Source organism: Homarus americanus, unplaced genomic scaffold (assembly GCF_018991925.1).
Source record: "Homarus americanus isolate GMGI-L3 unplaced genomic scaffold, GMGI_Hamer_2.0 scaffold23939, whole genome shotgun sequence".
Taxonomy (NCBI): domain Eukaryota; kingdom Metazoa; phylum Arthropoda; class Malacostraca; order Decapoda; family Nephropidae; genus Homarus; species Homarus americanus.
The window spans coordinates 472501-487858 of NW_024755797.1; the positions used below are offsets into that span (position 1 = coordinate 472501).

The 15358-nt window shown below is 45.0% G+C and overlaps 1 protein-coding gene across 1 annotated transcript in view; it reads left to right on the forward strand.

Annotated features, from left to right (window-relative positions):
- Nucleotides 1–8827, forward strand: part of LOC121856675 — a 51740-nt gene extending 42913 nt beyond the window's left edge. The window contains exon 2 of the mRNA XM_042352363.1: nucleotides 1714–8827. Within this exon, the coding sequence (XP_042208297.1) occupies nucleotides 1728–7010 (5283 nt within the window). The 5' untranslated portion in view covers nucleotides 1714–1727 and the 3' untranslated portion in view covers nucleotides 7011–8827. The remainder of the gene's footprint in view (nucleotides 1–1713) is intronic.
- Nucleotides 8828–15358: the final 6531 nt, after the last annotated feature.

Genomic DNA, 15358 nt, shown 5'->3' on the forward strand with positions numbered 1-15358 from the left:
TGATGTGAATTATAGAGGCGAGGAAATGAATGGGAATCACGATGGGTGGGTGAGGGTTAGAAGAGAGGTGGGTGGGGGCTGATGGGAGGGGGCTCGTGGAGAGGCGGATGGTGTAATGATGGGTGATGGGGTGGGTGGGTAGTGAGGGCTAGTGGGGAGGTGGGTGAGGGCTTGACTGATGTTAGAGGTGGCAAGAGAGTGAAGGGATAGGGGCTGAGGAATGATGGGATGGGGACTGAGAAGAATGGGGACAGAAGAATGATGGGATGGGGCTGAAGAATGATGGGATGGGGGCTGAAGAACGATGGGATGGGGACGGAAGAATGATGGGATGGGGGCTGAAGAATGATGGGATGGGGGCTGAAGAATGATGGGGTAGGGCTGGGGAATGATGACGGTATGAGGACTAGGAATGATGATGGGATGAGGGCTGAAGAATGATGGGGTAGGGCTGGGGAATGATGATGGTATGAGGACTAGGAATGATGATGGGATGAGGGACTATAGGGGCGATATGAGGTACTTCCCTTATACCTATCTCTTCATTTATTCCAATTCTCCCTTCCTTATCTTCTTACCCGTTTCCTTCTACCCCGCTGCTGTACATTCCTCTTAAAGGCACTCTTGTTTTGTTGTCACTCTCTTGTTCATTAGTGCCAATTAGTGCCAGTCCCATTTAAACCAATATTTGGAGTCCTGAAACCACCATACTCCCATACCATCACCTACCATACCCCCATACCATCGCCTACCATGCCTTCACAACAACACCTACCATCACCAATCATACCACCACCTACCATACCTCATACTAACATCTACCATACCCATACCATCACCTACCATACCCCCATACCATCGCCTACCATACCTTCACAACAACACCTACCATACCTCATACTAACATCTACCATACCCATACCATCACCTACCATACCTCATATCAACATCTACCATACCATCACGTACCATACCATCATTTAGTGGACACCAGGCCATATTTTCACTCGTTGTATTCGTGACTGACGGTCGTGTTCGATGACAAGAATATATTGCATAATTATTTATGACATTAAAACATCCACTGTGGTCTACCCTACCCTTTACCTTACCTTACCTTACCTTACCCTTTACCTTACCTTACCTTACCTTACCTACCCTTTACCTTACCTTACCTTACCCTACCCTTTACCTTACCTTACCCTACCCTACCCTGTTTTACCTTACCCTTCCCTAACTTGATACAGGTAAATCATTACAGATACAGCAACTTCCAAATGATTACGTCAGAGTTCTTAGGTGTTAAATAGGTATTACATAATATATCCTATAGATGTTCCTGCGTGAATACCTCTCTCTCTCTCTCTCTCTCTCTCTCTCTCTCTCTCTCTCTGTGCAATTAACCAGAGTTCGTATTGTATTATAAAGTTAAATGAGTTCATTTGTTGTGGTTTATGAACTTGGTGTAATGTTTATTATGTAAGAGGTGCAGTTTTGTATTAGACTTTTTATTGTTTTAGTCAAATGTTTTGGTGTTTCAAGCACAATTGATTTACGTGTCGGTGGTGTGTTTAGTGTTGTGTATTAACTGGGTGTTTAGGTGTATCTAGTGTGATGATTAAGTGGAACGTTTTACTGCAACACATCACCTTGCATTATGACACTACTAATGCCGTATGACCCCATTAACAATGAATCTCTCTGGTGTTGCAGGCGGGCGTGGTAAGATGGCATCTGCGGCACTGAACAGTGGGCTGCTGGAGGCTCTGGTGTCACGCGGCACGACGCCCCACGTCACCGGGAGGGACGCCCACCCACGCCCACCTCCCTCCCCAAACACCGCTGTCGAGGTTCCCTCCGTGGCCCACCATTCCTACCTCCACGCCCACTTCCAGGCAGTTGCATCCCATTACGGAGGAGACCCCCACGAGATGTCCACCTCGGGAGGGGACGCCACGACCGAGGATGACGAGGCCAGTCTCAATGATCAGCTTACCCACTTTTATAGCAAGTCCTCCCTCGGCGACGACCTCCTGTCGGCGTCGGCCAAGAAGAGGCGCAAGCAGAGCAAGCCAGTGCGGTTACCGACGCCCCAGGGAGAGCCTGGGGACGGTGAAGAACAAACGGAAATTAAGACCGAAGAAACACAGTTCGATTCTGAAATGTCTAATCCATCGGCAGAAGGTGACGAGGGTCTCACGTGTTCGTATTGCCACCTTCAGGCTCCTTCTGAAGACAGTCTTAGACGACACATTATTGAGGAACACATAGGACGTTTGCTTAGTGACGATGAGGCCCGTCAGCAGCAGCACCACCAGAAACAAGAACCAGTAGAGCTCCTCAAGGGAGAAGACGGAGCCACGCCCCTGAACCTGTCAAGTCCCCGGTGGGAGGGAGGAGGACCCCCCACAAGGCCACAGGAAGAGGATGGCAGAAGCCCGCCTACCTCAATTCCAATGCCGTCATCGTTCGGCGAAATGAAGTTCAACTTACCCGGCCTCCTGCCGTTAGCGCCTCCACATTTCCTATTACCATTCCTACAACAGGCAGAGCACGAGCGGCTGTCAGCAGGCCATACACCACAGAACAACTCTTCTCCATCTTTCTCAGCTAATGGTCAACAGCATCGAATCTTCAACCAACAAGCTTACTGTGATCTGTGCAATAAAGAATTCTGCAACAAATACTTTCTCAAGACTCATAAAGCCAACAAGCACGGCATTTACTCTCCGGAGTTTAGTAGTTCCCCCACAAACATGACCACTGGCCACACCACCCCTCTGGGCCCTAGTGTGCCTCTGGCCTCACCTCTAGGTCCTAGTCTTGGTTCAGGGGGGCTCGTCGGGTCTCCTTATGCCGGGGCCTTCATTGCTGCCACCATGAACAGCCTCCCGCTGCGGCCTCCACTTCTACCTACTCATCCTGGTGCCAGTAAACCCATTCCAATGCCCAAAACAGAACCCGGCAGTAGCAGCAGTAGCAGTAACAGCAAGGCTGGTGGCGTCATAAACCTGGAGGCTTACTGCGAGCTGTGCCAAAAAGAATTCTGTAACAAATACTTTCTGAAGCGTCACAAGTCAAAGATCCACGGCATCACCATCGACGTAGTAACAAAACCTAAAACTCCCGGCCAGGTGCCCGTCCGTTTGGCACCGGACAGACCTGAAGGTTGGTGCGACGCTTGCCGGAGGGACATCGGAGGTCGGGCGCCGCTCAACGCCCACAAGTTACAGGTTCACGGCCCTCATATAGTGGCCCCCCTCCCCTCACCTCACAGCACATCTCCCCACCCCTTGAAGAACCCAAGAACTCCCACGCCTAACAACGGGCGCAAGAGTAGCCCAGATCACAGGGACCCTAGGGATTACTTCAGTCCTTGGGAGTCCCTGAAGGATCCTCGCGAGCAAAGCAGAGAGCCATGGGACTCTGGTAAGGACATTGGTGAACTACCAAGGGAGGCGAGAGATCCTTCAAGAGACACTATGGCCCGTAGTCCTTGGGAGAGACCCTTAGGATCACCCTGGGATATTGTCAGGGAACTGCCCAGAGTCCCTGATGGCCCCAGAACATCCCCTAAAGACAATATACAGAGAAGCGAGTCCTGGAGCAAGCAGGAACATCGTAGCAGTGACCATTACAATCATCGCGATGACCGAGACGGACCTCTAGCCCATCTCGACCGTCTACCAGACTCCCACGACTTCCCACTGGACGCTCGCGATATGCAGACGATGAGAGAGGAACAACAGCGTGAGTGGGAGATGCAACAGCGGGACCTAGAGCAGCAGCATCGTGAACGTGTACAGCAACAGTACTTAGAACGTGAGCGACAGCAACGAGAGCGAGAGATGCAGCAGCGAGAACGAGACCAGTGGGAACATGAGCGAGAACGGGAACGAAATTTATACAGAGAGCAGCAACTTGAACGTGAACAGTACGAACGTGAACAACGGGAACGCATTTTAATGGACAGGCAACGTGAGCTTGAACAACACCATGAGGAGATAAGGAGAGAAAACGAGGCGGAAGGTAATCGAGACTCACTCTACCAGGATGATGAAGGACGTCAACGGGAGGGGCAGCAGAGTGACTCGGAGGCCAAAGACCATGAAAAGGGAGAAAGTAATGACCTCCAGCATACCCAAGAGGACACAGAGGAACACCAAGGTCGTGCGGACGGCAGAGAGGGAGAACAACTGAAACAAGAAAGTGGTGGAGATTCTGAAAGACGGAAAGAAGGACCTGAAAACCGTGAAGTTCCTAAAGATCAAGAGGGAGAAGTGGACGGCCGGGAGAAAGGATATGAAGGAAGAGAAGGAGGACCCAAAACCCATGGAGGATCTGATGGGCATGAAGAAAGCTTTCGAGCTCGTGAAGGTAGCACTGGTGGCCGTGAAGGCAGTCTCGGTGGCCGTGAAGGCAGCCTCGGTGGCCGTGAAGGCAGCATCGGAGGTCGTGAAGGCAGCATCGGAGGCCATGAAGGAAGCCTTGAAGGACGCGAGGCAGGGCTTGATGGTCGTGAAATTAACAGAGATCCCCTTCGTGACGGATATCGAACTCCTGGGGGCAGCAGCGCGGACGAGAGCTCCCGAGAGACTGGTCTCATCGCCCGCGTCGGTCAGCCAGCGATGGTCCAGGCGCCTCCAGGAACCAAGTTCACCCCCGAGCAGCTCCGGCAACTGGGAGTCATCAACCCCGATGCCTTCTGTGAACTCTGCTGCAAGGAGTTCTGCAACAAATACTTCCTCCGGACGCACCGAATTAAAAAACATGGCATTTATACACCTGAATTTTCCGACAGAAGTAAGAGTCAACAAAAAGAGAGTTCTCCCATGAATCTCGCAAGACTCTTGGAGCGTCAGTCACTGTATGCTCGCCCGACTCTACCGGATATTGAAAGTGATCTTGAGTGTGATATCTGTCGACGTCCGTTCCCCAATCCCTATGTCCTTCAAATGCACAAGTACTATTTTCATGGTTCTAGCCAAGAATCGGGACACCAGGAACAATTCAACCTGTACCCACATCAATCACCGCATGAACAGCTGAGACAGCTCGCTCTACACGCCCAGCAACAAGCCAGACAACAGCAACAGCATCACCAGAAGAGGATACAGGAACAACAGAAGCATCTCGAGCACCAACAGAGATTACAGAAGCAGGAGGAGGAACAGAGGGAGCAGGCGAGGTTAGAGCGAGAGAGGCCAACACTAGTGGTCACATCGGAAGATGGTCAGGGTGAGAGAGGAGAGGACCCGCCTCGGCCCTCTGTAATTGAGTCGGCAGGCTCTGGGGAGTCAGACGCTAGCGAGGATCTCCGCAAGCTTCAATCTATGATTCTTCAGCTGAACCGTCAAGGAGAGATGGGTCTGCGGTGTCGACTATGTAATAAGGACGTGGGAAACAAGTACTTCCTGCGGGCGCACATGATGACGGAGCACGGGATTTTAGGTCACGAGGAGGTCTCTGCCCCTCCCAGTGAGGCTGCTCAAACTCCAAAAACCCCAAGAGAACCCACTCCAAAAGTCTCAGTCTCACCTCCACCTACACCTTTGTCAGGGGAAAATCAAGCGTTCTGTAATATTTGCAAAAAGGATTTCTTTTCACGATACATCTTGCAGCAACACATGCTCAGTGCCCACGGAGTGTTCACACCACCAGCGCCACCCACCTCTTTCATGGAGCGGATTAGGGCAGAGGTGGAGAGTCGGGAAGAACGGAAACCTCAGTCTACTTCTCGGTCCTACTGTGAAATATGTAACAAAGAACTTTGTAACAAATATTTCATGAAGACACACATGTTGAAGATGCACGGCATCAACGTGGAGAACGGCGTCTCAGGTGGGGTGACCTGTGACTTGTGCAATAAAGAACTGTGTAGCAAGTACTTCCTGCGCGTGCACAAGCAGAACACCCACGGGATGGTTGAGGAAGGGCGTGAGAGCGACGAAGGAATTGTGAAGTCCGAGATTGAATCCTGTCCGCTGTGTTCCCGCCGATTCAAGAACCGCAAGTGGCTAAAGACCCATTTAACGAGCGACCACGATGATGAAGGCAAAGAAAAATGGCAAGAGGTGGAGGCGTCAACAGTGGTGCGCGAAGGTGGCCAACAGAACGGCTCAGCGTGCGGTCTGTGTGGCCACGTAGTGCCAGACCTGGTGGCCCTCCAGCTCCACGTCATCAAGATGCACGGCACTCCAGTTGAAACCATGAACACAGACTCTCAAACCATAGATGACACAAGAATACGTTCTCTGCAGTGCTCACTATGCCCCTTCACGGCACCTTCACCAGCACTGCTGTTCGCCCACGCCCGTACCCACGCCCCAGGTATGCCCCCCTTGCCGGGTATGCTGGGGCAGTCATTTCCTTGTCCACTGTGTTCACAAGTATTGCCCAACTTTGAAGCCTACCAACACCACCTGATACAACACCAGCTTCAGGGGTTTCTGAAACCCCTACTAGAAAAAGACAATTCTTCAGAACCCAATGCCCCCAAACCATTTAAAGCCCCAGAGGAGAGCAGTGAGGAGGCTGCCCCGCGTGCACCACCTGCCAAGCGCAAAAAGCGCTGGCGGTGTTCTCAGTGCGGCCGGCGCTTCAAGTCACGAGCGTTATGTCTGGCACACGTCCACGCCACGCACAACCCCAGGGCACGCGGCACCTGGCTCGGCCGTCCTGCTGTCCACCGTCGCCTCTTTAAGTGCCGCAAATGTGGCGCAGTAGCGCAGCGTTTGACGGCGCTGCGACAACACATTCGTGAGCAGCATCAGGTGGGATCGGGCGTACCCACCTCCCACGCCACGCCCACCAAGCCCCGGGCAGCGGGGCGCTTCGTGATGCAGCCGTTCTTGCTGAACAACGAGGGGAGTGAAGGAGGCGACGAGGGTGAGAAAGAGGAGGAGAGGCAGAGTGAGCGGCGGCAGTTTGTGCCCTCCCTGGTGTACCTGCCTGTGGCCCGCCGCGTACACCGCCCCCTCACCGTCTCCTTCAGTCTCACGCCCGCGTGAGCTCCGCGCCCTCCGGCGCACCACAACTCAGGGTCTCGCTCTTCTACAAAGTACAATCACGGGGCGGACTGGACCCGGGCGGTACAGCCCTGGGTCTAGTCCAGTGGGCCGCAGTCCTTCCCGCCGCACAGGTGCTAAACGCCCGCCACTGTGGGCGGTTTGAGCCCGCGGCAGCGCGGGTGCGACGATATGGCGCGGGTGGTGCTCGGCGCGGCTCGTGGCTCGCTCCGTACTCTCCTCTATATCACTGTACCTCAGTACCAATCAAAACCGGGGGACTGGTCACTACTCACGCCCACCCGTCTCCCGTGTGGGCGTGGGGGTGCTCAGTCTGGGTTGTGAGGGCGCGGGCAGGGCGAGGGTGTTGGCTGTAACCAACACTATGCTATATCAGGTGGTCTCCACTGGCTACACCCGCTACATACACCTCCTGCCTCACACGGGTGTAGTCTTGCTCGCACAAATTTAATCACTAGTACACTTCTCTACACACCCCCATGTCCTCCTCACCCACAGCTCGGTAGCTTTAATAACACAGGATATAACCATATAAAGACTGGCCTCATTCACATGGTCTTACATCACAACATGAAGCCTCTCTCTCTTTCCACACACGGCCAATAACACGAAACATTTAACACCACGAGGAAACAGAAACAAACAAACACACACACACACACACACACACACACGCACGCACGCACGCACGCACGCACACACACACGCACACACACACACACACACACACACACACACAAGAGTACACTCACTTCGCCTCACATCTCACGAGAGGGGGGGGACGCTGTTACCTGGGGCAGGTATGTGTGTGTGTGTGTGTGTGTGTGTGTGTGTGTGTGTGTGTGTGTGTGTGACCAGGCGTGTGAGCCAGTGGAGTCACCGCCGTATTCAGAGGGGCCTTTCCTCGACCTTGTTCCGCGCCCGACCGTCAGGGATAAATTTAAAGCTCTTCATAACGTTATTATTAATATTACTACTAATATCACTGTGACCTCTATATCTAATAAATATATATCCAAGATAATGGTTAGAGTTGTATACAGAATCTTTTTTGCTGTGTGTATGTGTGTATGTCTGTGTGTATGTGTGTGTGGGTGTTAATGTTAGTTTCCAGGATATATCAATTACATGGAGTGGACGTCCTCTTAATTACGGAGTTTTAACCCCCGGGTGTGCTGGCCGCCCTCAACCATGGTGTAATGTACAGTCTAGCCGGCAGTAATTTTAGTGAAAAAAGTCCTTAGTGGTTTAAATAATAATAATAATAATAATAATAATAATAATAATATAAAAATGCCGTCGTTGTTCAAACTGTGTTATTTTTGGCGAGGTTGGTTGCGCCTCTATGACTGTTTCTGTTGTGCAGGAGGCCAGGATGGGAGTGATACAGTATTGTGTTGTGGTAAGAGGGACGTAAACCTCTTCTTTTCGCCGCTATACCTGAATAGCCAACACATGTTAATTACAAGTGTATGGAATCCATACTGACGAATAATGGGCTACAGATTGTCACTTGAGTAATAAATACTTTCTTCTCAAAAGAAAAAGAGAAAATTGAGCCCTTATTGTAGGCTAACGTAAGGCTCAGGTTTGTCTATGTCTTAAGTTCAGGTTTAGGTCTCTTTATCATGACGCCTCCTGTGGCTTGCCAGTGTCAAAATATACTGATCATCTGTGAAAAGATGAAAAGGTCTATTGTAATTTATTATTTCACTGATAACATTGCTACTTACGTAATTTACTCACCACAGTGTCTGAAGGTTGGCATGGCAGATATTTGTAAAATAAATTATTACTGAACCGATATATATATATATATATATATATATATATATATATATATATATATATATATATATATATATATATATATATATTATGCCCTGGTTGAATGCATATAGCAGACGACGTTTGCAATGTGTCTGTCATATGCCGCCGCACAGAATATGTGCCATGCCATATGCCGCCGCACAGAGTATGTGCCATGCCATCTGAAACGGTGTATGAGGCATACCATGCTGCAGTATATATATATGTAAATGTGGTATGCTGATATGCTATGCTTTAACTCTTATTGTATATCAAATGCTTTACTATGCATGGCAAAACTTGTTATGATTTATTTGGTTGTAAGTCACTGTAAAGATGATTTGTGTCCCTACATGGTATATATACAGTTTATATATATATATATATATATATATATATATATATATATATATATATATATATATAAACTTAGATCATGCAAGATAGACACAATGACTACTTCTAATATACATTCCAGTAATGTGTATAGTTTACAGTCGTTGCTGTGTATATCTGTTGATTATTATGAGTATTATTTATTGTATCTTCTACAGTGCACAATGTGTAAAAAAAAAATCATTTGTTTTTTGCTCAAGCATATTACTTATCAGTGTTATGGTTGGTAAGTCAGTCGCCAAAGCTAACCAATAACTCTTCCTGGTCGGTTAAGAGTCATAAACGATCCTTCCATGTATGTTGGCTGGATGTCAAGTGAGGTACTTCTTATTTTTCTAACTCATTTTCGTGATTATTTTTATGTAACTATAAGGGCCAAGTTTATGTTACAGAGCTCGAGTGATTAGGGTACATGCTTGGTGGATCAGTCTATACATGCTTGGTTGATCAGTGTATACATGCTTGGTGGATCAGTGTATACATAGTTGGGGATCAGTGTTTACAAAGTGGGTGGATCAGTGTATATACATGTTTGGTGGATCAGTCTATACATGCTTGGTTGATCAGTGTATACATGCTTGGTGGATCAGTGTATACATGCTTGGTGGATCTGAATAGTTAGACAAGTATGGAGTGGGGCGGTTTTGCAAATTGGTGGATTTGAAACAGGAGGAGCTTAGCCTAGACCCTCAGCTTATGATTGGTGGATTTCAAGAGAGGGGAGGCGCCTAGTCAAGGAGAGAGTTTTGTCATTGGTGAACTTGAAAATAAGAGGTGGAGCTTAGTCAGTGACCCGGGCTTGTCATTGGTGAATGCGATAGTAGTAGGAGGAGCCTAGGGATGCCAGGAACATGATTAGTCTATTTCGAGAAAAGGAAGGGAGTGAGGGGGGGAGCTTAACTGGTGGATCAGCTCTCTTGGCTGTGAAAAGCTAATAGATACTTGGTGTATATTACATGTACTTGAAGAAAGCTAAATGTGTGAATGATATCTTGGAAGTTATGAAGAAATGAATTTGGTGTGACTGATATCTTGTGAAACTCGAAGAATGAAACCTTGAATGATTGATATATTAAAATTGTAAAGTAAATCAAGCCTAAATGACTGATATCTTGAAAAATATAGCGAAATAGACCGTGAGTGATTGATATCTATGGAATATTATGAAAAAGATCTATGAAGCAGTCAGTGAAGATCTTGTAAAGTGCATGAGTGAAGTGTTCTGTCAGAGTGAAATATTGAAAAACTCAATTATTTTCAATCTTCCTTCTTCCTTCAATAACTTCTATCTAATTTTTATTTACAGTAATGCAACTTGGCCATTATAAAGTGATGGTATTTTAACTGTATTTATCTCTATTATTTTTTTGTGTTATTGTACATTCCAAAATTTTTATTACTAACGCTGGGTAGGTTATTTATTTATTTTTTTAAAGCTATAGACGTACTGTATTTTTTTTTTTGCTTTAAATGGTGTTCAGATGAGGACAAAAATTCGGTATGAAAACATGAATATCTGTCTCCTCCTCTTACCCCTCCCCTCCCCCCTCCTCCCCCTCTCCTCCCCCTCTCCTCCCTCCCCAAGTTCACAATGCCTCGTTTGTGTGTTTCCACTCCTCTTGAGGAGGAAGGGGGAGATGAAATGCTAAATAAATACATATAAATATAAATATATATATATATATATATATATATATATATATATATATATATATATATATATATATATATATATATATATATATATATATATATATATATATATATATATACCATAGTTCTTGTTTAACCGTCATATACCTATTATTATTATTATTATTATTATTATTATTATTATTATTTTGTCTAGTCAATTTGGCAAACTCAAAATTACCGCATAAGTGTTTTTATCTTCAATAGCCAATTAAAAAAAAAAAAAAAGTTTTGTATGGAAAATTATAAAAAATATTAAGGGAAAAATATTATATAATAGGTAGATGTGGAAAAGTCGAAAATATGTGTGACGACTTTTCTTAAATAGGATTTTTTTTTTAATTTACTGTCTAGTCAAGAGTCGACCATGTTATATTCTGTGACGTTGAACAATGACCAAAGAAATTGTTTGACAAAAATATATCTTGTCTTTTCTTTACCCCAATTATATAATAGGAAAAAATACATCCCAATATACTCATTCAGCACAAAAACCATCCCAATGTACTCAATATAAGAAAAACCATCCCACTGTACTCAATATAAGAAAAACCATCCCACTGTACTCATATAGCACAAAAACCATTCTACTGTACTCAATATAAGGCAAAAACCATCCCAGTGGACTCAATATAGCACAAAAACCACCCCAATGTACTCATATAGCACTATTACCATCCCACTGTACTCAATATAAGACAAAAATCACCCCAATGTACACAATGACAAAAACCATCCCAATGTACTCATATAGCACAAAAACCATCCTACTGTACTCAATATAAGACAAAAATCATCCCAGTGTACTCATATAAGACAAAAACCATCCCAGTGTACTCATATAAGACAAAAACCATCCCAATGTACTCATATAGCACAAAAACCATCCTACTGTACTCAATATAACACAAAAACCATCCCAGTGTACTCATATAAGACAAAAACCATCCCAGTGTACTCAATATAACACAAAAACCATCCCACTGCATTAATCATAACCGTAATGTACTCATAAGGAAAAAAAACATCCAAGTACTCTGAAAAAACCCCATCACAATAACACCATGTCAGTGTTACTGTGAGATAAAACAGTGTGTGTGTGTGTGTGTAAGGAGGAGGGGTAGTATAGGAAAGGACTCCCCTCCCCCCTCCACCCCTCCCCCACACACACACATACCAAAACCAAACAGACACACTATTAAATTGATAAATGTAAGTAATCTGAGACCAAAAGCTACCTCCCTCTACTGGTAAATACAAATAAACAGTAATTCCAAATGAAGTATTTTGACAAAGATTAAGCACGTAAAAACGAGATCCATTGTATAACTGATGACTATCTCAACACCTGTGTATAATAAATACGTTTTATTCTATCGGGACACCTGCAAAATACATACACAGAGAGAGAGAGAGAGATAAGGATGAAAATATAGTAAACATCTTTATATTTATGTTTTCCTGTATATTTAATGTTTATTTTCCTTAGGCAGCAGCTGTTATAACCCTTAAGAACCGTCTACACGTAGCTTCTTTACAGGTGGTTAAGCAATAGGCACCACACACACACACACGTATCAAACCAGTTCACAAAATATAGTAAAAAGATAGACCTACATTGACCAGGAAGACTTTCTACAGCATATGTGGTTAATGTATACAGTCTAGGTCAAGTGATCGACTCTGATATGAAGAAAGAGATGATTAATGAAACCAGAGACAAAGGAAATCAATTTGATCAGATGACAGCAACTAGGAGGAACATCATGAGAATAAAACCTCGATTAAATACAGTGATAAGCAAAAATAGAGAAATTATGTTATATTATATACAAAGGAAATTAAAAGGAGCATGTAAAGGAGACTATTAATGGACCAAAGAACAATAATAATAATTTCAGTGGAAAAAGGCTTCAGGACCCATTGGTAGCAGTACTACAATAGTTCTTTGCCTCTACTTTCCAGCCTGCACTTAAGTCAGCTATATCCACTAACCACAATGGAAGATACACTAATAACACACTAAAGAGAACAACACACACACACACACACACTAGTAGGTTAATGTTTATCGTGTCACTTATTAAGTTGTGTTCAATATCCTCTTTGAACAGTAGGAAGCCATTCATGTGATCAACTGTGTAACTTGTCCACTTCTGTAGAGTATGGGGCTATTGTTGTTGTGTTAGGTACTTCGATTGTCAGGGTCAGTGAAAGTGAAACCATGAGTACGGACACAGGTTAGTGATGGAGCCAAGGAAAAAAAATGTCACACTACATTGCAGTATCGGTGACGGAGGCAGTAACTTCTGTAACCCAGCTACCATCACCACCATCCCTTCCCATGTTTCCAACCTCACTTTCCCTACCCATACCCTTCTCCCCTTTCTCTTCACCACCACTCACCACAATCATACTTCCCCTCCTCCCTCCCATGACACTCCCCACCCCCCCTCCCATGACACCCCCCTTCCCCCTCCTGGATTCAAAGAGGACTTAAAAAGACACGGGAGGGAGGCAGCAAAAGGGACGCAGCTTATAAACACACGTCGACAGGCAACCGGTCTATCGGGACGTCTATCATGACCTGTCGACCCGATACCGTCAACCACCCGTCACCGATGCTGTTAAGTGGTGTTACGATCCTGTAATTCAGTCAAAGTGCTGTTACAGACGTTACAGCTCCATTATTGCGCTTTTAAGCGGTGTTATGGTTCTGTAGATCAGTTACTATGCTGCGGTATTGGTTCAAGTGGTAGTGTTGACAGGGAGGGAAATTACAATGGTGTGTTTGTATGTGTATATGTGTATGTATGTGTGTGTGTGTGTGTGTGTGTGTGTTAGACCAGTAATGGCAAGTCAGAGTAGCTATGGTTAGAATGATAGCGATCGAGAAGTGAGTTGAACGTCTAATGGCTTGGTTGTCGTGGCTCAGGCTTCTTTAAAGTCACAACTAAGTTTTGGTTACCAGAGAAGCGAGTGGTAGAGGTATGGTGGTACAGTCAATGGTAGTATGGTGGTAGATGTTTTGGTATAAGGTGTGTCATAGTACAGTAGTATGGCAGGGGGTGAAATGGTTGATAAGGACGGATGATGTCATGGTAGTATGATAGATGTGGAGTCATGGTAGTGACATGATATGGTAGAGAACATGGCAAGTAACAACAACAGCAACAATAGTAGTAGTAGTAGTAGTAGTAGTAGTAGTAGTAGTAGTAGTAGTAGTAGTAGTAGTAGTAGTAGTAGTATCAACAACAACAACAAGAGGGAGGGAGGGAGGGATAAAGTAGAAGGGTGTCACCCGTCCCCCTAAAACCAACACGACGGCAGTGTTACCAATACACACTATAAACAAGAAACCTTAACTCCACCCCATACACACCTTTACCACACACACTTATACTAAATACTATCAAATAAGAACTTGATATATTGCATTCCATATTATTTTTTCACCCTGTAATATACTAAAATTGTGTCATACGAAAGAAGAAAAACCCAAAGAAAATAAATATATAAATATATCCCAGGGTTCCCGAGATGGCAACACTCCTGAGCGTTTCCCATCGGCCATGGGTTTTTCAAAATGTGGAAAAATAGGACGGAACAAACCCAGTTGAATTAAAAATAGGGAGACGGTATTGTATAGGGCACGTGCGGGAATGTCAGACGGCGGATTTTGTTCCCTAGTAATAAATCTTTCACACGAACTTTTTGATAAATGGGAAGGAAGAAAATATTGGGAAAAAAAACACGAGTTGAAATTTGTGTTTGGTGTTTTTTTCCACCCAGTGTTTTTTATTCATTGTTGGTCTATGGAATGACAGACGAAGATTTAGAGGTTAAGGAGTTTTTTTTTTTTAAGTTAGGTTAGGTTAGGAAGTTGAAGGTATTTTATTACATGTATAATGAACACAAAAAATTCTCTATTCTCTATATTATATAATATAACCTTTATTCAATCAGTTTATGTATTTACAATTTATATACAACTGACTCGTCATTTTCAGTTATTTATTACAACCACGTGATGAAAGGAAACATGAAATGATGAAGATTACATGCAGTTCATCTCTTCAAGACCACACACACACATACACACACACACACACACACGCACACACACACACACACACACACACACACACACACACACCTCAGTCAGCACGAGGAAAAACACACGCGATACCTCTTAACAGAAGAAACAAAATCTACGTACAGTTTCACAAGATGTCAACTCAACGCACGAAAAAAAAAATAACACCAATTAACCCAACAATATCATCATTAAACCAACAAACACCACAAAGTCATAAGTTTCGAACACGACAATAAACCCTCTCCCCGGTACCGCCACCTTCGAACACATTCAACACGCCCAAATGTTTAGGCGAAATAAAAAAACACATGCAAACACCTAATTGGATATCAAT